Raw genomic sequence first — 26,979 nt, 5'->3', positions numbered from 1 at the left:
CTGGTGTTGCTATGCCGTCCAGCACGATGGACAGGAAAGGCCTTCCTCTTACAAACCGGTCGTACCAGCTGGATGGGCCTGGTTGATCTACTCCTGGATGTCGGCCCTTGGCCCCAGGGTTTGCCCGTTTAAAGGACAGTTCCACGCGGTGTGACCTGCCTTGTGGCAATGGTAGCAGATGAATTCTCCCGTAGGGCGACGTTGGTCATTGGTCCTCCCACGGGGTGGCGTTGTGCTCCTTCTTCTCCTCATCCAGGGGACTTCCTCAGGACTGTCGGCGAGTAGGATCCTTCCCTCCGGCTCGGGCTCCGCCTGGAGCTGCAGAGCACTCAGGACAGTGGATAGGGTTTTACTTTGCTGACGCACTCCAGAGCGCAGGCTGTCCAGCTCGCTAGGGGGCACTGTTTGCATCTTTGTTTCAGTCGTTAATGAAGGAGCAGTGGGTGCTGCGGGCACTGGGGTGGCCCCACCCCGGTAACGCTGGATAGCAGTATCTGATGGTTCCAGGGGCTGCAGACCCTTAATAGCCATGTCCTTCAGGGCGTCAAAGGTGGCATTTGGATGATCTCAGGCCCACCACCGTACGGTTCTGCTCTCCTCCTGGGACGTCAACCCCCGGATGAACTGTTCTGTCAGCATTTTGTCCTCACCATGTTTGCTGGCTGGACTAACCTGTTTCAGGGCCCGCAGGGCTTCCTGTAAGCACCAGGCATAGTCCCGGATACTGTCCTCAGGTTTCTGGGTACAGTGGTAGAACCTCATCCGGAGATCTGTCTCAGTGCGGTTTTCAAAGACAGTTTGCAGTCTCTTAAAGATAGTGGATACTGATTCCTGGTCTGCGGCTGGCCAGATTTCAACTTCCCGCTCTGCGGCACCAGTCAATTGTCCCAGCACAACAGCGGCTCTCTGCGTACCAGTCATTGAGTACATATCCAGTACACCGCATCTTTTCCTTTTGAATCCAGACAGGGTATCTGGTTTGCCTTCATACTGGGGAAGCCATTTTGCTCCAGGGATATACGACAGGGCATGGGTATTAACGGAGTCACGACCCCTGCTGGTGGGGCAGCCGCGCTGACCTCAGCAGCGCCGGGCGCAAGTTGAGCATCAGGAGCGTTAACCGATGCTCCGGCGTTTTGCTGGTCATCGGCTATGGTTGTGCCCCCTAGTAAACCGTAGCCTACCTCCTGTTTCTTTTTTTGGGTAGGCTGCAGCTCCGCAGACGACGGTCTCCTTCCAGGACTTGACACTTCCTGGTGCTGCATCAAAGCGTGAGGTGGGGCTTTAGCTTTGCATGCTTCTAGCAGTCACGCCTCTCCGATTCCCGAGGTTATGCCCCTCTTCTTCCCGCGCGGCGACGCGGTAATGGCGGCGATGTTCACCACAGTAAAAACACAGTTCAATTACGGCACACAGTACCCGGTGGCAACGGGCACGAAATCCTGTTCGTGACGCCAGGAAAGAGAGCTGTGTCACCCAGGGGGAATATAGGGAACTCGGTACCCGGGCTTTTTACCTTGTTTAGGAGGTCACGACAGTCGGCTCCCGGGCCCGTACTCTGGGTCTCTCTTTAAAAAGGGGTTTTAGTATACAGTTTGTCTCGTGACGCCACCTGTGGTTTCCGGTAATGGTTACCGGCACTGCTGCAGACCTCCGGTCGTGATGGGATGGCAGCTTGGATGTTCTTGCTCCCCACAGGTGGAGCAGGCCCCCGGGGCAATGTAGGTGCAGATGGTGGTGATGCTGGGGCTTGAAGTGCAGGAAAGATGGCGCAGCAGGAGTAACTGACAGAGACAGGGGATACACTTCAGTACTTTTACTGGTGCGGATGTCAGGTACGCTCCAGGGTACTCGGAAGGAAGGGTGCACTTCAGGACTTCTCCCCAGTGAGCAGGTATAAGGCCTCCTGGTCCGTGTCTCCCTCTCTCTAAGCTCCTGGCCAGGCTGCAACTGGCCCTAGATTCTGTGTCGTGCTGTTCCTTCACCTGTCGCTTGGTAGTAGGACCTTTTTCTGGCAACCACTATCCCTGGACACCGGGGCCTTCGTGGTTCCTAGTCCTGTCAAGAGTTTAGCTTCAGGTCGACCAGGGATTTGTAGTCTTCCTGGTATGCCGGTGATCCCTACTGGGTATAAAGGACTCTGTAGGCGCGGACCCGGTGTCCGGTTTGTGTCTTGGGGTGAGCCTATGATGCTCCTCTGCCCCCTCAACTCCTTTCTCCTCTCTTCTTTGCCTCCGGCCACACTCGGGGCCCTCAATACAGCAGCAGACATGCTGCGTCTTCACTGCTCTCAGTGGCAGCACACTCTCTGACTCAACTAACTGAACTGCCTGGCTCCACCCTCCATATATATATCCCTATCAGGGCTCCCTCTGGTGGTATGAGGTGGAAGGGTGGAGGTGTTTGTGTGTAACGAGGGCCTCTTGTGGAGAAGTCCATGCATGCACCCTTTTGGGTCCTGTGGTACCTGTGAACAGCAGGGTACCACACTCGCTCATCACTACTGTTGGCCTATTGACATGTATAAAAATTCCATACAGAAATATACAGAAATGGGAGACTGACACTGTAAAGCATCTCGATTACAAGCAGTTGGACAAAGGAATCCCTGTGCAGGAAAAAAAAGCCAAATGGTCCCTCTTTATTAACAGCAAACAAGAAACAGAAGAAAGTCTTTTACAGGGCACTTCTGATCTTCACCGCTATAAAATCAGTTCACAAATCTACTTGCTTTTCTTAGGCGAGTGATGACTCCCACTCACATTCATCTATCACCCCTTATTATGATGTACACGTAGTTACTACAAATAAGTAGAAAAAAAACGTTTACACAGCGCTCCTGATCTTCACAAAGCAGCTCAGAAATCTACTTGCCTTGCTTACTTATGCCATTTTGTTGGTAGATGACTACCACTCACATCCTTCTATCGCTTGAAAACACACTAATGTATCCTGGTCCTTCCACTGCACACTGTATCCTTTCAACTCCAGTTCAAATCACAAAAGAGAAAGGAATATAAAAAAGGAAAGCGAGTAGCCAGAATCTGTACAGTGTTTTAAATACAGTATGCAAATTGCCTCTTCAGAGAGGAGTAGGACTTGAACTCTAGTGCTACATATTGGAAGTAGCAAGCCTAAAAGTCAATATCAACTCTTTAACGAGCCTTGCCATATGACTTAGGATAAACGTCAAACCAGAATCTCAATTTGCAGACATGGTGTTTTGGGGTTTTGCCCCTCATCAGTCCAAGGTATGAGATTATAGCTGGATATTACTCACTTTTCTAGGGGAGTACTGATTCTATGTTCCCCCATTTCCAGGTAAGTTTACAACAAAAGACACTCAGGGTTAGTAATACAAAGGCTACAGGTATTTCACCTAGAACCAGGGCTCGATGTAAAGACGGCCATATCTATGGTGCAACCTGTAGAGTCGCACAGGGGTCCAAGAGGTAAGGTGGCCCACTTCTACCTCCAAATCAGCAAGCAGTTTCTGTCATAGACAGAACTATTGGACTGCAAAGGGCACAAATGTTTTTGCACAGGGGCCGTTTCCTGTCTGTGTGCCACAGACTCAATTTATTATTTTTTTTGGCTCGCTCCAGAAAAAGTGAGTGCTTTCAGATAGTCCTTGTTAAGTGTATTGCATTTAATAATTCATTAGATATTCTGGTTACTCGCTCTCCTTTTAAGTATATTTTTGTATGGTGTTTTGAACCTGACATGAGAGATGACCAGATGCGGATTGAAACATAGGGACAAGGATACATTAGTGTGTTTCAGGGTGATAGAAGTAAATACTTTTATGCCCCAATGTGACAAAAGTATTCTAGGAGTGATACCTTTATTGGCTAACCAGTAAAATGTTATCTGCCAGCTTTGAGAGCACAGAAACTTCTTCTTCAGGAGCCCCTGAAAGCTTGCAGATATAATTTTACTTGTTAGCCAATAAAGGTATCACTCCGAGAATACTTTTGTCATTTTGGGGCATTAAAGTGTTTACATCGATTTTTCGGGCTAACATGGTACCACAATATAATTTTTTATTGTACATCATAATAAGGGATGATAGAAGAATGTGAATGGGAGTCATTACTCAACTAAGCAAAGTAAGTAGATTTGTGAACTGGTTTTATAGCTGTGAAGATCAGAAGTGCCCTGTAAACTGATTTTTTTTGTTCCTTGTTTGATGTGAATAAAAAGGCAGACACCCATTTGGCTTTTTTTCTGTACAGGGATTCTCTTGTCTAATTGCTTTCCTGGGAGATGCTATGGGTCTGTTTTGCAGCTCCTTGCATGGTGTTTGGATGTATGTAACTGTGCAGAGAAAATCTCGAAAGGAGCGACAGCACTTATCGAACACAATGGCCCCTTCATCCTGAGGTAGAGGTCCTGGCAGTCAAGAAATTATATATCCTAAAATCCTTTTAGAGAATCTCAAAAGGAACACAAAGTCCACTTCTAGTCCTCGCTCTTCCTCATCATGCAATCTACAATCCAGCATATGGTATTTGATGTAATATTGGATGGAATGGACCTGCTGATGGCATGTATGGTTATTCATTCCAATAGTTAAGCCCTCCCCTACACAATAGACCATAGTTGGCCAGATGTGCAAATTTCAAGACCAACCAACTCGCCCTTGTCAAACAAGAATAAGGCATGTTTAATTTCAAGGTTTCTTTTCACAGCAGGTCAGCTGCTGTAACAAGCGTCTCGTTGCAGTTTACTTTTCTCTCTGCATTGCATACACCTGCATGCTCAGCTGTCCGAGTTTACATGTGTGTGAGGGAATAACTGTTCACTGATCGAGTGTTTGACTGACAGGTATTAAAGTTCTATGGGCATCTCAGTAAGGGTCACGTTGTTGTGTGTCATTGCTTTTGTCAATCTCCTGTTGCATCCATTGGTACCAAGCTGGAGCTTAAATATATTTAAAGCCTCTACTTAGAAAACAGCATGGCCAGGGAATTAAGGTTTTCATTTTAGTTTCTATTTCACCTGGTCTGTAGAAAAATAGGGCATAGTATACCAAACTAAAGAAAAGAAATTGTAATGGCAGAAAATGGAAGGATGAATTACTAGTACCACCATGCTTCTTTTTTAAATGATCTTAATCAAGTAATTGGAATTTTCTCTTGAAGGTATATTCAGGCCATCATGCATTGTTAGGAACAAGTGAACTGTTCATTTCTATGAAAAAAACCTTCTCCCAGAACATCATGTCTCCTAATAATCCAGCAATCTAGAAAAAAGTGATGTTTATAAGTCAAATGCTAGGAGACAAGCATACTCGAGATGAATCTGTGATGAATGACTTTTTGCAGCAAGCTCACCGCACATATAAATCCTTTCCTCTTTTGATTAGTGTTCAAAATTTTTACTTTGAGAAAGAAAAAAAAATAGATTTATAGACATTCCTTATTCACTGATACTTGTTACCTTAGGGAATGTACTTTTTGTCAGATGTAGCAGCTTTCAAAACAAAGGTCAAGCTTTGTAAATATCAGCAGATTTTGATACATTTTTATGCATTTATTCTTTTGTTGCAGTTTCGGTTGCAGAGATGCTGGGCATAAATGGTGCCATGGAGCTGCTATTTAAAATCATCACCCCATATACCAGAAGGCACACACAGACAATCAAGTAGGTATCTGATTTTGTTTAAAGAGTTTGTCTAGGACGATTATAGGCAAATTTATTCCAACAACTCAGGAAACATGTAAAGTTTGATTTAAAATAGGGTAGAAAGATAAATAATTTTATTAGTTATTTATTATGCTTTGCTTTTATAGTGCCATCATATTCCATAACGCTTTACAGAAATTGTCATGACTGTCCCCATTGGGGTTCACATTCTAGATTCCCTATCAGTATGTCTTTGGAGTGTGGGAGGAAACCGGAGAACCCAAAAGGAAACCCACGCAATCACGGGGAGAACATACAAACTCCTTGCATATGTTGTCAGTGGTGGGATTTGAACCCAGGACCCCAGTGCTGTGAAGCCACCGTGCTGCCCTCAATCAATGTATTTATGACAGTTTTGCAATGTAAATACACAGAAAATGTGGTGTTTGGGTTAAATGCCATTTATGTATCCCTTACCAAAAAGTATCTGAAAGTGTATGAAGAAAAAAACAAGGCATTTGAGTCCAAATCATATATTAAGGGGTTATTCTCACAATGTTAAAAGGGATAAAATTGCAAAGTTACTTGTAAAAACAAGCAACTTGCAATTTACTTGTTATTAAAAATCCTCTCCATCCTAAAGAACAAAAGGGATTTTTAATTTTGCGGTTTACCACTTGTTGTTTAGGTTATCGGTCACCGCTGAAGTCTATCAGTAGTGTCCAGTCTATAGAGTTCGTAAGCGCTTCTCTGAAGGTAGTCAGATCAAGACTGCCTTGTCCTCCAGGAGGCTGAAGAGCAGTACACTCTGTATGGATTGTACTCACTCAGGTGCAGTGTGAGGCAAACAGGAGGCATGTTCCTTTAAATGTTCATAGCGGTTTATTGGCTTCATAAATCATTCAGAAGGTAAAATGCAAACAAACAGCCTTTAGGGCGGGCAAAAACAAAAAATAAAGTCATTTTAGCAAAGTCTTTCGTAAACCGGACCTGTGGTCACACAGGTTGGTATGTATCCAGCACACAGCTCAGCCTGGAGACAACACACGCAGGAGGCCTTGTCCCTCCAAAAACAGACCATATGCCAAACAACAGCCTCCATTATATAGGCTGTTAACCACACCCAGAGGTGAGGTATGTGGGTAGCTGGACCCGCCCATTCTCTCCTAGCTACCCGTAACCCGGCTCCCAGGTGCATCAAACGATCCTCGTAGTGCTTATGTGCACTAGAGAAACACTCCAGGCTACATCACAGAGACCAGCCATCTCTGTGACACATACCTCCCATTGACTATGCGACCATTAGCCACCTTACATGCCTCCCCCTCTGCCTAAAGCCATAGGGCTTGGAACCTTCTACCACTAGACAGGGGATTCTTGAGAGGTCATAAGCATTACCATGTAGCTTCTCTGCTCTATGTTCTACATGGAAGTTGAAAACATGTAAGGTTAAAAACCAGGGGTGACCCTGGCATTTTTCCCCTTTGTTTCCCTCATCCATCTGAGTGGGGCATGGTCGGATATCAATGTAAATTTTCAACCTAATAAATAGTACTGTAATGTGTCCACCGCTCACTTTATGGCCAATCACTCCTTCCCTATGACGGAATAATTCTTCTTGCAAGAAGACAGCTTCATACTCAGGTAGAGGACAGGGTGCTCCTCCCCATGTATCTCCTGGGAAAAGATTGCTCCTAAACCAACATCTGAGGCATCTGTTTGGAGTACAAATTCTTTCTTGAAGTTGGGGGCAACCAGAAATGATTGCCTACACAGAGCCACTTTCATCTGCTGAAAAGCCGTCTCCGCCTCTGCAGTCCACTTGGCCATGGCTGATTTTGTTCCCTTAAGGAGGTCAGTCAGGGGTGCGGCCATCATGGCGAAGTTTGGGATGAACCTCCTGTAGTATCCCACGATTCCCAGGAAGGCTCTAACTTGCATTTTCGAGAGCGGTCTCGGCCAAGTTTGGATTGCTTCCACTTTACTGATTTGGGTTTCGATCTCGCCTCTCCCTACTACATATCACAAGTACTTGGCTTCTTCTTTCCACATGGCACATTTCTTTGGGTTTATTGAAAACCCCGCCTTCCTCAGAGCATCAAACACTACCTGGACCTTTTCCAGATGACTCTCTCAGTCTGGGCTGAAGATAACAATATCGTCCAGGTATGCTGCTGCGTATTTCTTATGGGATGCAAGGATGCAATCCATGGCTCTCTGGAAGTTTGCAGGGGCCCCCTGCAGTCCAAACGGCATCCAGACATACTGGAAGCATCCATCCAGTGTAGAAAACGCAGTCTTCTCCTGTGCTATGGGGATCTGCCAACATCCCTTTGTCAAATCCAAGGTGGTTGTGTACCTTGCTGGCCCAAGTCTCTCGATCAGCTCATCGACATGCCGCATCGGATAGATGTCGAATTTGGAGACTTCATTCAATTTCTGATAGTCATTACAGAATCTCCACTCGCCATCGGGTTTTGGAACCAGGACAATCGGGCTCGACCAACCACTCTTGGACTCTTTAATGACACCGAGTTTCAGCATACGAGCCACCTCTTTGGAGAGCAACTCTCGTCAGGCCTCAGGTATCCGGTAGGGATTCAAGTTCACCCGCACATCAGACATGGTGTCTCCATCTGAACCTCGTGTTCTATGATGCTTGTGCAGCCCGGCAATTCTGAGAACAAGTCCCTGTTCTTTTGCAGTAACTCCTGACAATGCTGATTTTGCTCCTTCGTTAATGTCTCCACTATTGCGACCCCTCCAACCTCACCTTTTGGTTTGACCAGCAAGCAACGTGATATATCTGGTATGGCTTACGTTGTCCCAGTTGGTGGACCTTATAATTAACTTTGCCAACCTTTTCCACCACCCCATATGGTCCTTGCCACTTGGCCAAGAACTTGCTTTTCACGGTAGGTATTAGAACGAGGACTCTGTCACCAGGATTGAATCGACACACTCTGGCTTAGTGGTTGTAGACCCTGGCTTGCGCCTCTTGTGCCTGAAGTAGATGTTCTTTGATGATGGGCATCACCTTCGCAATCCTCTCCTGCATCAAAGTGTCATGCTCGATGACGCTCCTGTAGGGTGTGACTTCGGCTTTCCAGGTTTCCTTTGCTACATCAAGGAGACCCTGCAGATGTCAGCCATACAGGAGTTTGAATGGAAAGAACCCCGTAGAGTCCTGTGGAACCTCTCGGATAGAGAACAATAGATATGGCAGGAGACAGTCCCAGTCTCTCAAGTCCTTTTCTATGGCCTTCCTCAGCATACTCTTCAGAGTTTTGGTGAACCTCTCTACGAGGCCATCTGTCTGAGGATGGTACTGTCACGGTCTCCACACTTTCCTTGTCTGCTATGTTACTATTATGTGGAGGCTGTCAGTCTGTTTTGGTTTTGCTGGGTCGTTTCTGCAATCATCTGTGTTCACTTCCCTTGATTGGTCTTCTACTTAAGCATGCTAGCTCCTTCACCCAGTGTCAATTGTACACTTGCTGTTGCCTGTGTAGGACTGATCTCTCTGTGCTCTGTGCCTGACCCAGCCTGACTATTTTCCCTTACCTGGATTTTGACCATTTGCTTGTCATCTGACTACTCTTTTGTCTGTTCCCTTTGTACTGCGCCATTTTCCTGGACTTGACTTTGGATTGTTTGACCACCCTCTATTTATCCAGTAAGTAGCACTTACATAATATTTCTTTCAGCAATATTAGTCTCTTCTCTCCTCTTCTGAGACTGTTATTTCTGTAGTGACTCACGTCACATTACAATTGACAGTTAATTTTTTCTTTTTCCCACCTATGGATCCGTTATATACTTTGTGTGATCAGGTGGCGAATCTGACTCAGTTAGTTCAGGATCTGGCCTTGGAACAACACAAACTGGCGTCCTCACAAGCTCAGTTACAAGACCAGATTTCTGGTACGTTTACTGTCTCTCAGAATCTTTCCTCTCCGACCACTGTCATGACTTCTGAACCATCTGACGTATCTTTGAGCCCCCCTGAACTGGCTATAGCACTCCCTGACAAATTTTCGGGGGAGAAAGATCAGTTCAGAACTTTCAAAGAGAGTTGTAAATTATTGTTTACTTTGCGCCCTCGGTCATCAGGGAGTGAGTCACAGTGGGTGGGAATTATAATGCCACTTCTGCGGGGGGGTCCCCAGACTTGGGCATTTTCTCTACCCCCTTTTGCACTTTGACGCTTTCTTTGACGCTTTAGGACAGATCTATGATGAAACTGACAGGGTCAAGGTGGCAGAGACTAGAGATGAGCGTTGTTCTACTCGAACTGTTCGCCAATCTCAAATTCGAGCTGTTTTGGGCGGTGTTCGAGCCGATCGGCGAGCACGAACAATTTGAGAAAAATTCGGCTGTTCGAGGTTATGTTCGATAACTGTTCGTGCACCAAAATCATAACTGGATTTTTTCTCAGTAATGATGAAAATTAATGTTAATACGCAGTTTGAGTGTACAGCGGGGTGGGGGGAGGGGCAGGGGATGGATCTCTGCAGGAACAATGAAGATCTCCATTTTTTTTTTCTCTTTCCCGCATTTACAGTGGGGAGGTGTAATCTGTCAGCCTATCAGCAGCGCACACACGGAGCGAAGTGCTTTTTTTCACACAAGCAAGGGCATGTGTCATTGGCAGTGTATGTCACATGTCCTTGCCCTATAAGACCAAGCCATTTTCCCCGTCGCCACCATTTTCTCATTGCTGCAGCTGCGTGTTAGACGGCACCGCTGTTGCTGTGTGCGCTATACCTTGTTAATTTCAAGCCAATTTTCGCACAAATCTACAGATAGCTTGGGAGTAGGGAATAGTTGTGATTGCAGTCCTTTTAAGGACTAGCTTGCAGCATTTCCTACGACTTTTATCAGACAGGTCTGTGCTCTTAAATAGATAGATTGTGGGAGTAAAGACTAATTGTAATTGGAGTCCTTTTCAGGACTAGGTTACATCAGTTCCTATCAGTTTTTGCCAGGCAGGTCTGTGCCAGTGCTGTGCAAGTTTTTTTCACAGCATTTGGCTGAATCTAGCAAAGCTAATCCTTTTTGGCCTATTGCAGAGTGTGTTAGTCAGTGGAGTAGCCTATCTGTGTTGCAAGATATACCACCTGTGTATAGAATACCAATTTTTTTACTGCACCTAGAGAAGTAAAATCTTTTGGGCATAGCATCATTCTATTAGTCCATCTATACTGACCTCCATCAGGTTGCAAATTGAATATAATTTTTTTCTGCATCTAGCTCTGAAAAAATATTGGGCTTCTAGCTGTGTGTGGGACTTGTTGTATTAGTCCATCTATACTGACCTCCATCAGGTTGCAAACTGCATATATTTTTTTCTTCATCTACCTCTGAAAAAATATTGGGCTTCTAGCTGTGTGTGGGACTTGTTCTATTAATCCATCTATACAGACCTCCATCAGGTTGCAAACTGAATATATTTTTTTCTGCATCTACCTCTGAAAAAATATTGGCCTTCTAGCTGTGTGTGGGACTTGTTCTATTAATCCATCTATACAGACCTCCATCAGGTTGCAAACTGAATATATTTTTTTCTGCATCTACCTCTGAAAAAATATTGGGCTTCTAGCTGTGTGTGGGACTTGTTCTATTAATCCATCTATACAGACCTCCATCAGGTTGCAAACTGAATATATTTTTTTCTGCATCTACCTCTGAAAAAATATTGGGCTTCTAGCTGTGTGTGGGACTTGTTGTATTAGTCCATCTATACTGACCTCCATCAGGTTGCAAACTGAATATATTTTTTTCTGCATCTACCTCTGAAAAAATATTGGGCTTCTAGCTGTGTGTGGGACTTGTTCTATTAATCCATCTATACAGACCTCCATCAGGTTGCAAACTGAATATATTTTTTTCTGCATCTACCTCTGAAAAAATATTGGGCTTCTAGCTGTGTGTGGGACTTGTTGTATTAGTCCATCTATTCTGACCTCCATCAGGTTGCAAACTGAATATATTTTTTTCTGCATCTACCTCTGAAAAAATATTGGGCTTCTAGCTGTGTGTGGGACTTGTTGTATTAGTCCATCTATACAGACCTCCATCAGGTTGCAAACTGAATATATTTTTTTCTGCATCTACCTCTGAAAAAATATTGGGCTTCTAGCTGTGTGTGTGACTTGTTGTATTAGTCCATCTATACTGACCTCCATCAGGTTGCAAACTGAATATATTTTTTTCTGCATCTACCTCTGAAAAAATATTGGGCTTCTAGCTGTGTGTGGGACTTGTTCTATTAATCCATCTATACAGACCTCCATCAGGTTGCAAACTGAATATATTTTTTTCTGCATCTACCTCTGAAAAATTATTGGGCTTCTAGCTGTGTGTGGGACTTGTTGTATTAGTCCATCTATACTGACCTCCATCAGGTTGCAAACTGAATATATTTTTTTCTGCTTCTACCTCTGAAAAAATATTGGGCTTCTAGCTGTGTGTGGGACTTGTTCTATTAATCCATCTATACAGACCTCCATCAGGTTGCAAACTGAATATATTTTTTTCTGCATCTAGCTCTGAAAAAATATTTGGCCTTCTAGCAGTGTGTGGGACTTTCTCTATTAGTCCATCTATACTGACCTCCATCAGGTTGCAAATTGAATATAATTTTTTTCTGCATCTAACCCAGCCAATAGTTTTGGCCTAATACAACAGTTTGGCCACTCAGCTCTGCTCGGTTCCCATCCATTGTTTTTTTGTGCAAACAACTCCAGAGTTGTTAATTAGCTAACCACCAAAATGAGTGGAAAAAGGCCTGCTGCTGGTGGAAAGCGGAATAGGCGTGTTGGGAAGGGGAAAAAAGGTTGTGTCCGTGGGGTAGGTGTTAAAGCAACAGTAACATCTGCAGAAGAAAGACCATCTTCCAGCCAAACTAAAATGTCTACTTCTTTTAGCGGACAATGTGATAAGATCCCTTTCTTACGGCCACGCCAATCGCTACAAATTCCAGATGAGGCACAAAAACAGCAGGTGCTTCAACGGATATCAAGTGCTCCTTTAAGTGGGCTCTCCTCCACATCAACTTCAACATCACAAATACTCCAGTCCTCAAAGGTGTCACCCCAATCGCACTTGCTTCCTCACAGCTCCCAAATCTCCAGCTGCCCGTCTGAGTATGAGGTAGAACAGATGGTTGAGTCTGCAGAGCTGTTTACTCATACTATAGCCTGGGAATCAGAGGTCGACTCCAGCGCTTCTGTGAATCCAGACGAGGAAATAATCTGCACTGATGCCCAGAATCTTTATGAGTCGGATCCAGGACCAGACGCAGAAGGTTCTGACCATAATGTAGACCCTCATTCCCAAACTGTAACTCCTGTTGGTGGAGACAATGAGGAAGACGATGATAAGACTCAAATACCTGATTGGAGCGACAACTTTAGTTTTTTGTCAGGGCAGGAACAGGTTGGCTCTGAGGACGACGGGTGTGATAACGCACAGGGTGATGATGATGAGGTTGGAGATCCCACTTACTGTCAACCCACAGTCAGCCAAGAGATGAGGTCAGCAGAGGAGGTGGAGGAAGATGCTAGTGACGACGAGGTCAGGTTGCGCCTTCCTGGACAGAGACGTAGTACTGGAAGGACGTCAACAACTGCATCCTCAAACACAACTCTGCCTCTCACCACAAGTCGTGGTGGCTCTTCAGGTCGCATGGGTGCTAAGCCTTGCATAGCCTGGGCATTTTTTCAGATCGATAAAGATGACCCAACTCGTGTTATCTGTAACATTTGTCAGCAAAAGCTAAGTAGAGGCCAAAAAATACATAGTTTGAGTACTTCATGCATGAACCGGCACATGGACATGAAGCATAAGTTGCAGTGGGAAGCTCAGTGTGCTACAATGCGGCCTAGCCGGCCGGGCCAACCACCGTCTGCCATATCTTGTGCATCCGCGGCCTCTTCATCCTCTGTGACTGGGGGGACAGCAGTCACACCTGTTTTGGGGCGCAGACCTGCCACCTCTTTACCCGCAACAGCCAGCGTGATTGGCAGGTCATCATTTTCTTTGGAGGTGGTAACACCAGCTGGTGTTGAGCGCTGTCCGACATCGATAGCACCACCTTTGGATCAAGGCAACCTAACATGTCCTCCTGCATCTTCCTCACAGACCGGCAGTTTGCCGGGGACACCCTTATCAACCCCGTCTAAGCACAATAGCCAGCCCTCGGTCCCTCAGATGTGGACAAGTAAAAGACCATTTCCTCCTAGCCATGAGAAAGCTAAGAGGTTGAATTTTACCATCTGCAAGTTCTTGGCTACAGAAATGCTGCCTTTCCGCCTGGTGGACACAGAGGATTTTCGAGACCTTATGTCCGTCGCAGTGCCCCAGTACCAGATGCCCAGTCGGCACTACTTCTCAAAGAAAGGTGTGCCTGCGCTCCACCAGCATGTCGCACACAACATCACCGCTTCTTTGAGAAACTCTGTGTGTGACAGGGTGCATTTCACCACAGACACTTGGACGAGTAGGCATGGACAGGGGCATTACATGTCGCTGACTGGGCACTGGGTAACTATGGTGACAGCAGGACAAGGGGCTGCTGTCCAAGTCTTGCCGTCCCCACGAGTTGTGCGTCAATCCTCTTTATGTCAAAGTTCCTCCACTGCTTCTGCCTCCTCAACCTCCTCTCGGTCTTCCACCTGCACCCAAAGCCTGTCTGGTCATGCCACAAGCTTTCTAACTGCGCAGAAGGGATCCTGCACACCTCCTTACTATGCTGGCAGTAGGGCTCAACGTCATCAGGCGGTTTTTACATTAAAATGTCTGGGAAATGTGAGTCACACAGCTGAGGAGTTGTGGTCAGCTCTGGAGAACCAATTTCATGAATGGTTGTCTCCACTGGACCTGAAACCAGGGAAGGCCGTGTGCGACAATGCTGCAAACCTGGGTGCGGCCCTTCGCCGGGGCAATGTCACACACGTACCTTGTATGGCTCACGTGTTGAACCTGGTTGTCCAGCAATTTTTAGCCCACTATCCCAGACTAGATGGCCTTCTGCAGAGGGCACGGTCGCTGTGTGCTCACTTTGGCCGTTCGCATCCCGCAGCTCAGCGACTTACATCTCTACAGAAGTCATTGGGCCTGCCACTTCACCGGCTAAAATGCGATGTGCCTACCCGGTGGAATTCAACTCTGCACATGTTGCAGCGACTGTGGCAGCACCGACAAGCCCTGGTGCAATACGTTCTGACGTATAGCCTGGGCCAACGAGATCCAGAGGTGGGGCAAATCACGCTGGAGGAGTGGTCTCAGATCAGGGACCTATGCACCCTTCTGCACAGTTTTGAAATGGCGACGAAGATGTTTAGTGCTGACGATGCCATTATCAGCATGACTATTCCGGTGATTTACATGCTGGAGCACATGTTAAACAGAATTCGGAGTCAGGTGGTGGCACAAGAGGAGGTGGAGGAAGTAGAGGAGGAGGAGTTGTATGCGGAAGGGCTAACATCTGCAAGGTCCAGACGGTCGGCAGAACCAAGGCGGCAGGCATGTGAGGGTGGGGGAGATGGTTTTACCAGGGCGCATGGTAGCAGCCAAACTAGTGAGGAAGGTGCAGGAGCCCAGGAAGAAGTGGAGGACGAACTGATGGAAGACTCATCAGATGAGGGAGACCTTGATCACATTTCTGTTGTGCGAGGTTGGGGGGAGAGGACAGAGGAAGGAAGCATGATTGTTACCTCGCCACCAACACAACAGGGACTTGGTGCTCCTGGATGCCCAACACACATGAGTGCCTTCTTGCTGCACTACCTGCAACATGACCCTCGAATTGTGAGAATTAGAAATAATCCTGACTACTGGGTTGCCACACTGTTAGATCCCCGGTACAAAAGTAAATTTGCAGAAATTATTCCTGCCATAGAAAGGGATGCACGCATGCAGGAGTATCAGCAGAGACTGTTGCAGAATCTTACATGTGCTTTTCCACAAAATGCCAGTGGTGCACGTAGTGAATCTCACAGTTCCAACTTGCCAACCGTGGGACCGTCAAGTGTTCAGCACTCAAACCGTAACAGAACCACAGTATCTGCTGGTAACATCAATTTTGTGGAATCATTTCACCACTTTTTTAGCCCATCCTTTGCAAGGCCACAGGAGACAAGAAGTCTGACACATAGTCAACGCCTAGAGACGATGGTACAGGAGTATCTCCAAGTAAACATTGAAGCCACGACTGTGTCACTGGACCCTTGCTCTTTTTGGGCTTCCAATCTGGATAAATGGCCGGAGCTAGCCACTTACGCCTTGGAGATCTTGTCATGCCCCGCAGCCAGCGTTCTGTCTGAACGTGTGTTCAGCGCTGCTGGTGGTGTGCTGACAGATAAGCGCACGCGGCTCTCCACTGATAATGTAGACAGACTCACGTTCATAAAGATGAACAAATCATGGATCCGAAACGACTTTTCTACCCCTGTGTCATCCTGGGGAGAGTAAAAGCTTGATGATTGGTTAAAATCACCCTACCAACCGTTTTAAGCTTTCAAATGGCTAATCATGTTTATCTGTATCTTGGCTGGAAAATAATTTGGGCTTTGTAGCAGTGTGCAGCACTGATTCTATTAGGCCATCTATAATAAGCTCCACCAGATTTAAAATTACTAATCATGTTTATCTGTATCTTGACTGGAAAATAATTTGGGCTTTGTAGCAGTGTGCAGCACTGATCCTATTAGGCCATCTATACTAAAGCTTCACCAGATTTAAAATTAATAATAATTTTTAGCTGCATCTAGCCCGGAAAATAATTTTGGGGCTCCGAGATGCGCAAGACACATAAGTGCCTTCTTGCTGCACTACCTGCAGCATGACCCTCATATTGTCAGAATTCGAAGTAATCATGACTACTGGGTTGCCACACTCTTAGATCCCCCAGACTTTTCGATCAACCTTTTCATTTTAATAAAGACCAAAAAAATGGTCATTTTTGAAATTATAAGCATTAGCAGGTTGTTAGAAACTGAAATCAAACAGTTTTCAACTCAAAACTTTATTCTAGGTGATGTTACATTTTCACATAGGACCCCTTGTTCGAAAGGAGCTTCTGAACTCTCTCGTCCATTGAATTTGTCAGGTTTTGGATGGTTTCTGCTTCAATTGTTTTGCATGAGGACAGAATACCCTCCCAGAGCTGTTGCTTAGATGTGAACTGCCTCCCGCCATCATAGACACTCCTTTTAATGATGCTCCAAAGGTTCTGAATGGGGTAGAGGTCAGGGGAGCATGGGGGTCACACCATAAGTTTGTCCCCTTTTATGCCCATATCAGCCAGAGATGCAGATGTTTTATGTGCAGCATGAGATGGTGCATTATCATGCAGAAAAATGATCTTGCTGTGAAATACACGGTTCTTCTTCTTGAACCATGGCAGGAAGTGCTGTTTGAGAAAATCCACATACATTATGGAGTTCATCTTTAGCGCCTTCAGGGATCCTAAAGGGGCCGACAATCTCTCCCCCCATGATTCCAGCCCAAAACATTACTCCACCTCCTCCTTGTTGGCGCTGTAGCCGTGTTTGCGTGGGGTGTCCATCAACCAGCCATCCTCCACTCCATCCATCTGGACCATCGAGCGCTGCACGGCACTCATCCGTGAACAAAACAGTTTTGAAATCAGTCTTCATGTAATGTTTGGCCCACTGGAGCCGTTTCTGCTTGTGTGAAGTGGATAGAGGAGGTCGACAGGATGGCGTATGCACAGCTGCAAACCTCTGAAGGACCCTGCATCTTGTTGTTCGGGGGACGTTGGAGGCACAAGCAGCTTCAAAAACTTGTCTGCTGCTATGACAAGACTTTTTTGCCGCTGCTCCTTCAACCTGACGTAATTGCCTGTAGGAAAGAGTCCTCAATTTGCCCTTATCAGCACGCACATGTGTGTACTGTGAATCAGCTACATACTTCTTGATTGCCAAGACACTTCATCTTGATTATCGCACAATGTTGATTGTAGTCATGCCTTGACCTAAACACTCCACAATTTGTTGCTTCTCAGCAGCCGACACATCCTTTTTCTTTCCCATTTTGGCAGAAAATGTAGGCTGCTTAATAATGTGAGACAGCCTTCTTAAGTAGTCTTGCCTTTCATTGGACACACCTGACAAACTAATTAGCACAGGTGTCTGCAATTGCTTACAGTGATATAAAGAGCCCTGACACACATCACCATCAATGAGTTTAACTGACAAACAAACAAATTCTTCCCTTATCACTCCTAAACACTTTTTGCATAATAATTTGGAACACAGTGTACATGTGCTTTTCCACAAAACACCAGTGGTTCACGTAGTGAATCTTACAGTTCTAACTTGCCAACCGTGGTCTGTATGGAGTTGTTCAATAAAGGGCCCAAAATTAAGATAACATAGATGGGAGAGGTCTCTATGAATAGGAATTCCTAAGTATTTGATACCCTGTGAGGGCCAGGCAAAGGGAAAGTTGGACTGGATGGAATCCTATATGGATTTGGGGAGGGAGACATCGAGGGCCTCAGACTTCACTGCATTGATTTTAAAATTTGACCATGTAACAAAGTGATCTATTTCAGCCATAACAGCATAGATGGATATATGTGATTGAGTGATATATACTAGGACATCATCAGCAAATAGAGAGCACTTGTACTCGGTGCCTCCCACCTCAATCCACCTAATATTGGGGTTATGGCGAATTGATGAGAGCAGGTGCTCCGTCACTAGGATGTATAAGAGAGGGGACAGAGAACATCCCTGCCTTGTCCCATTGGTGATTGTGAAAGGTGATGAAAATGTTCTGACGCGCCCCCTGGGCCTTGGGACACCCGGAGCCGGACCCTTTTTGGTGGATGCTGGTGGTTGTAGTCTCCGTGGCGGCAACCCGGTTCCGTGGCTCAGGGCGGTCAAACCAGTGGGGGAACTATTTATGTGGTTTTGATGTTTAAATGTCCGACTACGCCACCCGTGGATTGCGGTCAGAGTGAACCGCCGCTCCAGGGCAGACCGCTGAGGCTGGTGTTGTGGGTGCAGCAGAGCGTAGCATAACTCCCCACGGGAGGAGTTTAGCCTCAGGGCAGTGTATGCGGAGGATGGGGGTGATGGTGCAGGGCAGCAGCAGTAATGACACGGAGTCAGTGATGCAGTCCAGGGCCTTTACTCACAGTTCTTATTATCCAGACCACGTCTGCAGGTAACGGCTGCCCACGTCGTACTGTGCTCACCAGGTGAGGGGCTCAGACAACTCCCAGATAACTTTGGAGTGCTTCACAGGACCCCCTTTGTGTGTCCTTTGTCTGGCCTTTCTTACCAACCCTTGTGTCCGGCTGCCTCGGGCCTCCTCTTGGTAAACTTGGCGCCAGTTTCCCTGACCCTATGTGGTGCCTTCCTAGCGGGTGTAGCGAGGGGCTGCGCCACATAAAATGTCACAGCCTCCTGTTTCTAGCTGAGGGTCATTTCCTGCCTCCACTAGTTTCGGGGACCGGTCTCCCCCTTTGGCCTGACCCCTCCACGCAGGTGGATTCGGGCGTGCGGTGGCGACTCGCCCGTCCGCACCCCTGAGATCCCTTCGTTCCTCGTTCCTGGAGCCTTCTCCGCTCCTCTTCCTTCCTTCTCCCTCTTCCAGGCCTGGGCCTCTGTTACTAGGCCCGCCTCCGGAGCAGAGCTCATGCAGAGCCCCTGCTCCCTGCCACTTCTGCTCAGACTTCTCTGCACTGAACTAAGATGGTGCCCACCTTTTATACTCCCTTCTCAATGCACCCAGGAACTGCTTCCTCCCTGCTCCTGCACTACAGGGTTCCCCTTCCTCAGTGTTCCCTCCCCCCACTCCAGCCAGGGACAGGGACTGTCGTGCCCATCTCAGGGGCATATTGGTCGCCCTGCCCCACGGCAATGTGGTGTAATGCATGCAGGTGTCGGGTCCTGATCCACACTACATCGTTACCTGAGAGTGAGATATCACACCTCTGGGTGAGGTGCAATTCCTCTGTAGCAACCGAGCCCTCAGGGTGCTACAGTTCCATTTATCTTCAGCCTAGGTGACGTATTGCGATACAGGGCCGTGATTTTGGCTATAAAAGGGTCCCCTAGACCCCTACCCCAAGCTTTTTAAGAGAATCATATATGGCGTGCCAGGAGACTCTATGGAATGCTTTCTCAGCATCCAACGAGAGTATCTAATTACAAATTTTTAAGTGCATCTAGCCCAGGAAATACTTTGTGCCTAGTAGCAGGGTCTGCTAGTCAGCGGATTATCCCGGCTGTTAAGCAAGCTACACCACCTGTAGTTTGGACACTTCATTTTTTCAAAGGAAATGCTTCGGGACCACGGGATACTCAGTGAAGAGCATCAGGAGGCACCCCAAGGCATAGGGGCTCGGACTGGCAGTAGGATGCCTTGCGGTGGACAGCCGAGCTCGATCCTTATAAAAGCTTTTTAACTGCAGCAGCTTTAGTGGACGCTACTGGAGCTGGAATTACGCGGCTGCTGGCATGAGACTTGCCCTCCAATAGATCCTTGTAAATGGATTTAAAGTGTATTTATTCAAATTAGAGAGACAATTTAAATTAAAAAGCTTAGAGCTGCCTCCACCACAGGGGGGCTCGCTCGACCCACCAGCGGACAGGCACCAGTATTGGGAGAGGGGGGCTGGCCGTCAGGGTTCACCGCGGCTCTGGCACAAACCCGGCGACACGGAGGTGGCACGGGCAGGAGCGGACTGGCCGTCTCGGCTTCTCACTTTTTGGATTTTAGAAGGGCATGACATGCCTATATCTGTGTCTCCCCCTCCTTTTACTCCTCCACCTCTTTTCTTTTCGCATGACTATATGTACTTGTCACTTTTCCATGTGTTTCTATGTGTTTTTGTTTGCCTGCCATTGGTTTTAACGGTGTTCGAAGGTGTTCGAACAGTTCGGCGAACACACGGGTGTTCGACGAACCGAACCGAACTCGAACACTACGGGGGTGGCTCAACACTAGCAGAGACGAGGATCATGAACCTGACACAGGGGAACCACACAGCGGAAGACTACTGTTCTGAGTTTCGTCAGTGGTCTACTGAGGTTCTCTGGAATGACGCGGCTCTCAGGTGCCAATTCCTCAGGGGTCTTTCGGAGTCTCTAAAGGACGCTCTGGCTCTGCATGCTCCACCTGGTTGTTTGGTGGAGGCCATGACTCAGGCTATCCGCATGGATCGAAGGATGCGAGAGAGACGCAAGGTTCAACAGGATGTTCCATTTGGTCCACCGGGCCCAGGTCGTTTACCAGAGGTAGAACCTATGGAGGTTGGAGCTGCCAGCTCAAGGGTTAAGGAGAGGAGACGCCGTCTGGAACTTGGACTTTGTCTGTATTGTGGCCAAACTGGACATCTCTTAAAGGATTGCCAGGCACGACCGGCAACGAATAAGCCGTCGGGAAATGCCTAGGTCTGGGTGATTGTCGAGGAGGTCACCCAGACTTACAGGTACCCTTTCACTCCACCAATAAAGTGTTGTTGAATGCTAAACTTCTGTTTCAAAAACAGTGTCTATCAACATTTGCCTTTATTGATTGTGGAGCCGTGGCTAATTTCATTGATTCGGGACTTGTTCAGAAGTTAGGATTAGGGACAGTTAAGCTAGAAGACCCTATTCAAATTGTGGCTATTGATAGAACACCGTTGCTAAAAAATCTGGTTCAGTTAGTTACAGTGAAGTTCACACTCAAGGTGGGATCACTTCATACAGAATTAATCTCCTGTTATGTCTTGGACAATTTACCTGCTGGGATTGTGTTGGGTCCTCCTTGACTGCGCATGCATAATCCGATCATTGACTGGTATCAGAAAGATATTGTCAAATGGGACCCTCATTGTATTAAAAAATGTCTTAAATCTGTGCATGCTTGCTCCGTTAGTCTGGAGGGTCTTCCGGAATACCTGAAGCACTTCGGAGATGTTTTTTCGGAAGTAGAGTCTGAGATCTTACCTCCTCACTATCCCTATGACTGTGCTATTAATCTCATTCCTAACGCCAAATTACCCAAAGCTCACTTGTATAACTTGTCTGGCCCTGAGCGGGTATCCATGGAGGCTTATATTAATGAAAGTTTACGGAAAGGTCATATTTGTCCTTCTTCATCGCCGGTTGCCGCCGGAATCTTTTTTGTTAAAAAAAAGATGGAGATCTCCGTCCCTGCCTCGATTTCCGAGAATTAAACAAGATAGCAGTTAAAAATACTTATCCGCTTCCACTTATCCCCGATCTATATAATCAGCTTTCGGGGGCCAAATGGTTTTCCAAACTGGATCTCAGAGGGACATATAATCTGATACGTATTCGTGAAGGTGATGAGTGGAAGACAGCGTTTTTAACTTCTGAAGGTCTTTTTGAAAACTTCGTCATGCCTTTTGGGCCAACAACTGCACCCGCGGTCTTTCAGAATTTTAGGAATGATATTCTCTCTGATTATATTGGGATATTTATTGTGGTTTATTTAGATGATATTCTATTTTTTTCACCTGCTCTGGATATTCATTATAAACATGTCCATTTGGTTCTGCAAGGTGTAAGAGATAATTGTTTGCCAAGATTGAAAAATGTACCTTTTCTCTTCAAGAAATATCATTCTTGGGCTTCATTGTGTCATCCTCCGGGTTTAAGATGGATCCTGAGAAGGTTCAGGCCATCATTGATTGATTCAACCCAGCAGCCTTAAGGCTTTGCAGCGCTTTTTAGAGTTCGCAAATTATTACAGAAAATGTATTAAAGGTTTTTCTCAGATCGTCAAGCCTCTTACGGACCTCACTCGCAAAGGGGCGGAGCTAAAGGTTTGGTCATCAGAAGCAGTCAGGGCTTTTGAAAACTTGAAGATACCCTTGCTGAAGTTGGGTCCTAGATTCATTGGTCCATATGAGATTCTGGAGGTGGTCAATCCGGTTTCCTTCCGATTACGACTCCCTCAGTCTTTCCGTATTCCTAATGTGTTCCACAAGTCTTTGTTGAAGGAATTTACTCCCCTGTTCTGCCTCCCTCGCCCCTGCCTCCTCCGGTGTCTATTGAGGGAAGCTTAGAATATGAGGTACAAAAGATCATTGATTCCCATATGGTCCGGAATTGCCTTCAATATCTTGTACATTTTAAGGTGTATTGACCCGAAGAACGGTCCTGGGTTCCGGCTCATTCTGTGAGGGCTGATCGGTTGGTCCGGGCCTTTCATCGGCGGTTTCCTGGGATATCTGGGCGTCTGGTGGCCCCCCTTGAAGAGGGGGTACTGTCACGGTCGCCACACTTTCCTTGTCTGCTATGTTACTATTATGTGGAGGCTGTCAGTCTGTTTTGGTTTTGCTTGGTCGTTTCAGCAATCATCTGTGTTCACTTCCCTTGATTGGTCTTCTACTCAAGCATGCTAGCTCCTTCACCCAGTGTCAATTGTACATTTGCTGTTTCCTGTGTAGGCCTGATCTCTCTGTGCTCTGTGCCTGACCCAGCCTGACTATTTTCCCTTACCAGGATTTTGACCATTTGCCTGTTATCTGACTACTCTTTTGTCTGCTCCCTTTGTACTGCGCCATTTTCCTGGACTTGACTTTGGATTGTTTGACCTCCCTCTATTTATCCAGTAAGTAGCACTTACATAATATTTCTTTCAGCAATATTAGTCTCTTCTCTCCTCTTCTGAGACTGTTATTTCTGTAGTGACTCGTGTCACAGGTACACTGATGTTCTCAGTTGGGAGATTTGCAGGACCTTGCACAATTTTCTCATTACCTTACTCATAAAGGGTGTTCCCTGGTCAGTCTGGATCTCCCTTGGCAACTGTGTGTGGGAGAAAACATGGACTAACTCACGAGCTATACTTTTGGTGGAGGAGTTTCTCAGCGGGATCGCTTCAGGATAGCAGGTGGCATAGTCCAAGATGACCAAAATATATTGATGCCCATGAGCAGATTTAACTAGGGGATTTTTAGTCCATGGCAAGTCTCTCGAATGTCACTTTAATAATGGGCAATGGACCGAGGGGACTTCGAAAGTGAGAAGTGGGGGCGGTTAACTGACACATAGGGCAGGACCTGCAATACTTTAATATTTCCCGGTGACACCTGGGCCAATAGAATCTCTGCATGATCCGTTCCTCTGTTTTTTCCACCCCTAGATGTCCCCCAAGATATGTTTATGGCCCATGTCCAACACCTTCCATCTATAGGGTCCCAGCACCAATAACTGTTCCACCAGCTCCTCACTCACTTTCATATCACGGTACAACAACATAGAATAGGGAAACCGTGTGTTAGTCCCAGGCTCCTGTGCAACCCCATTAATGACCGTGACATTATTGATGGCTTCCTTCAGAGTTAGGTCCCTATGTTGGGCAGACCCAAAATATATATAACCAGTTTATAAATATGGCAAATCCCGCATGGGGTTAAGATACTGGGATATCGCTGCACATTATTAGAAAAACTCCCTTATATGGCTATTACCAAAATATAACATTATGACATATCCACAGGATAGATGAACACTTGCGCATCTGTGGGGGTGTGAGGCATATGCAGTACCACCATAGATTCTGAGAATGGGGCTCTGAAATGTCTCATTGGAAAGGAGTTGAAACTCCTGCTTCATTCATTGTCTATGGGACTGTCAGAGATAGTAGAGTACAGTGCTTGGCTTTTCTTGGCACTCCCATAGAGACAATAGGCAGAGATATCAAAAACTCTGAGGAATTGATACAGAAAGTATATAACTTACCAAACATTTTGACAATGATGGGGGACGCTTTATAAATGTAGCCATTGGTTGATCATGTGTCAAAGTGACATGTCATGGCAAGAGATGAGCGAACCCCAAACTGTTAGTTCGGTGTTCGTACCTAAACGCATTATCCCAGAAGTCCATTGCAAAGTTCAGAGTTCCAGGAGAATTTTGTGAGAGAGAGAGAGCGATAGAATTTTCCACCTCAAAAGTTCAGGTCTCAATGGTTTTTAACTGGGTTCGGGTTCTGATTCAAGTTCAGGTACAGTTCTGGTACCTGAACTGAACTTTGGAATATAGTTCGGGTCGGGTACCAGAACCCAAACTTCCACAAGTCCGCTCATGCCTAGTCATGGCTACAGAGGAGCAAACAAAGACCAGAGATGGAACAGGGAATCATTTTTTTGTGGGAGAGGGGCTTTGGAAAGGTAGATAATATATTTGCACTTTAACCCATATTAAGCTTATATTTTATTTTAAAGGTCTATGATTTTTTTCCTCTAAGGGTAATGTAGGTAAATTGATATGAAATGTAAAGATTTACTGAATATGAGAAATAATTGTAAGATTTTATTTAAAAGACATAATTGTTTAAAACATCCTTAAAGAATTTCCTCTATGTGATTGTGTTACGGTAGCCTCAGGAAATGAAAAAGGCAGAAGAATCTTGAGACAGACATGACATCCAGATAAATAAATCTTTGGGGCTTTATTATTATGAACCCAGCACAGTAATGTCCTATGAATCTTCCTCATGGGACACAGCATTTCACCTTTGTGTTGATATAGTGTGTTTATGTGATAGCCTTGTCCCTGCCATGATGAGTATTGGTACTTTCCCCTTCCCTCTTATTGGCAACTATGCTAACAAAGGCCAGCAGTGTTGACTTGTGCACTGACAAATGGCATGATAAGGGAGAAGTGAGCTGATAAACTAAGCCCACTTATGGATGTGTCAAAAGGCAGCTCTTCTGGAAATCCCTATGCTTGGAGTGGATAATACAGGGAGGTGAAGCTTATATCTTTTCTGGATATTTTCCACATACACAGAATTATAAATAGACTAGGAAATGTGCCTTAAATTTAAATAACATGGTCGTCAATTGTAAAAAAAAAAAAATTTTTTCGCATGGCGAGCTGTTTCCCGGCAGATAGCATTTTTATACGGCAGGTTATTTATAGATACAGTATACGAGGTCTGCTGTGACTCTTCTTGACAAATGAGAAGATCGCAAACACACAAGAGTTAAATACATTTTTGGTTGGCTGCACAAACTATTTCTATTAATGTAAAACATTGTCCAGGGCCTGATAAGCATTCCAATGTTTCTCAGTCACCGTTCGGCACTGCAATGTTTGGAATGATAGACATGTCAATAACAATGCTGTAAACAAATCTGGGGATGGAGCACGTGTCCAAGACAGGGGATTAAATGAGAAAAAGAAGAAAACGAGGCATAATAAGACATCTCCAGTCTCATTGCAGCCATTATCTGGTCTAGTTTACTACATAATTCAGTTATTTAATGGGATTTTTATTGGAGAGGAATGTGCGGCTCTCAAAACCTCCCTTCAATATAACATCCTTCTAGGAACAGTGTAGCAATGGAAAGTGGTAATAATATCCAAATAGGCAATGAAGAATGATCTGTATTTTTTAAACGATATAAACACTGTCTGAATATTGAATCACTGGCCTGCATTTATTTAAGGGAAATTTCTAGCTACTAAAAAAAATTACAAAAACTCAATGTTTTAGAATAACAAAATAAGGAATATTCTCTGTGCTGTACACATATCTCCGCACATGACGTAGGTGTGACTGCAAGAGATTAATCTATCGCCACTCACTTAATCCTGCACTCACCTTCCACTCAGGCATCAAATTGAGCATAAATCACACCCCAGAAAAGTTCACACATGCCAATACACAACACGTCGCCACCACTGACCAAACTATTGGACACGGCTGCCAAACACTCTCAGAAAAGCTATAGATTCTTTAGATCAGTGGTCCCAACCTTTAATACCTTGAGAGCCACATTTAGTACTGAGAGATAGGCACAAGCTAAGTCCAATGCCCCACTCCTTCAGTGTAGTGTCACCAGAGTTCCCCATTAACGGTATAATGACAGCCTAAGCTTCCTCACAGAAAGCACTTTGTGCCGCCCTCCCTAATAGGCAGTATACTTACATCCAGAGGTTCCCACTTTACACCCATTCTGAATTCTTGCATGACGTGATCCAGCCACACTTTTACATACAGCTTCAACACTCCTCTAACTAACAGTATCAATCTATCTCCAGCTTACCATATTTATCCTCCCACCCATTATATGCGCTCCCAGAATGGTCCTTTTGTGCAGCGCAACACATAAAAGTCACCATCTGGAGCCGTTCTCTTCATAGCTATTGGCTAGACCTTGTGCTAATGCACCAAGCTGGCAGACAGTTGCATGTCTCACTTCATTGGCTTGTGAGCCAGGTTAGGGACACTTGGTTTAAAGCATAAAAGGCTCAAACTTATTAAAATGTTGGAGTTTGAAGGGAAACTGCCAACAATTTTTGCTATGTAATCTTACAGCAACATGATGAAAGAAACAAAGAC

General features: G+C 45.7%; 1 protein-coding gene across 2 annotated transcripts in view; it reads left to right on the top strand.

Annotated features, from left to right (window-relative positions):
• Positions 1-26,979, top strand: part of AGBL1 (AGBL carboxypeptidase 1) — a 1,577,225-nt gene that overhangs the window by 205,055 nt on the left and 1,345,191 nt on the right. For both annotated transcript variants that reach the window (XM_073653286.1, XM_073653285.1), the window contains exon 5: positions 5,553-5,646. In XM_073653286.1, the coding sequence (XP_073509387.1) occupies positions 5,553-5,646 (94 nt within the window). The remainder of the gene's footprint in view (positions 1-5,552; positions 5,647-26,979) is intronic.

The sequence above is a fragment of the Phyllobates terribilis genome, unplaced genomic scaffold (genome assembly GCF_046119375.1).
Source record: "Phyllobates terribilis strain yellow unplaced genomic scaffold, ASM4611937v1 Scaffold_11__3_contigs__length_659146591, whole genome shotgun sequence".
Lineage (NCBI taxonomy): Eukaryota > Metazoa > Chordata > Amphibia > Anura > Dendrobatidae > Phyllobates > Phyllobates terribilis.
Note: the sequence above shows the minus strand (reverse complement) of the source record. Positions and strands in the feature narration are given on the sequence as shown.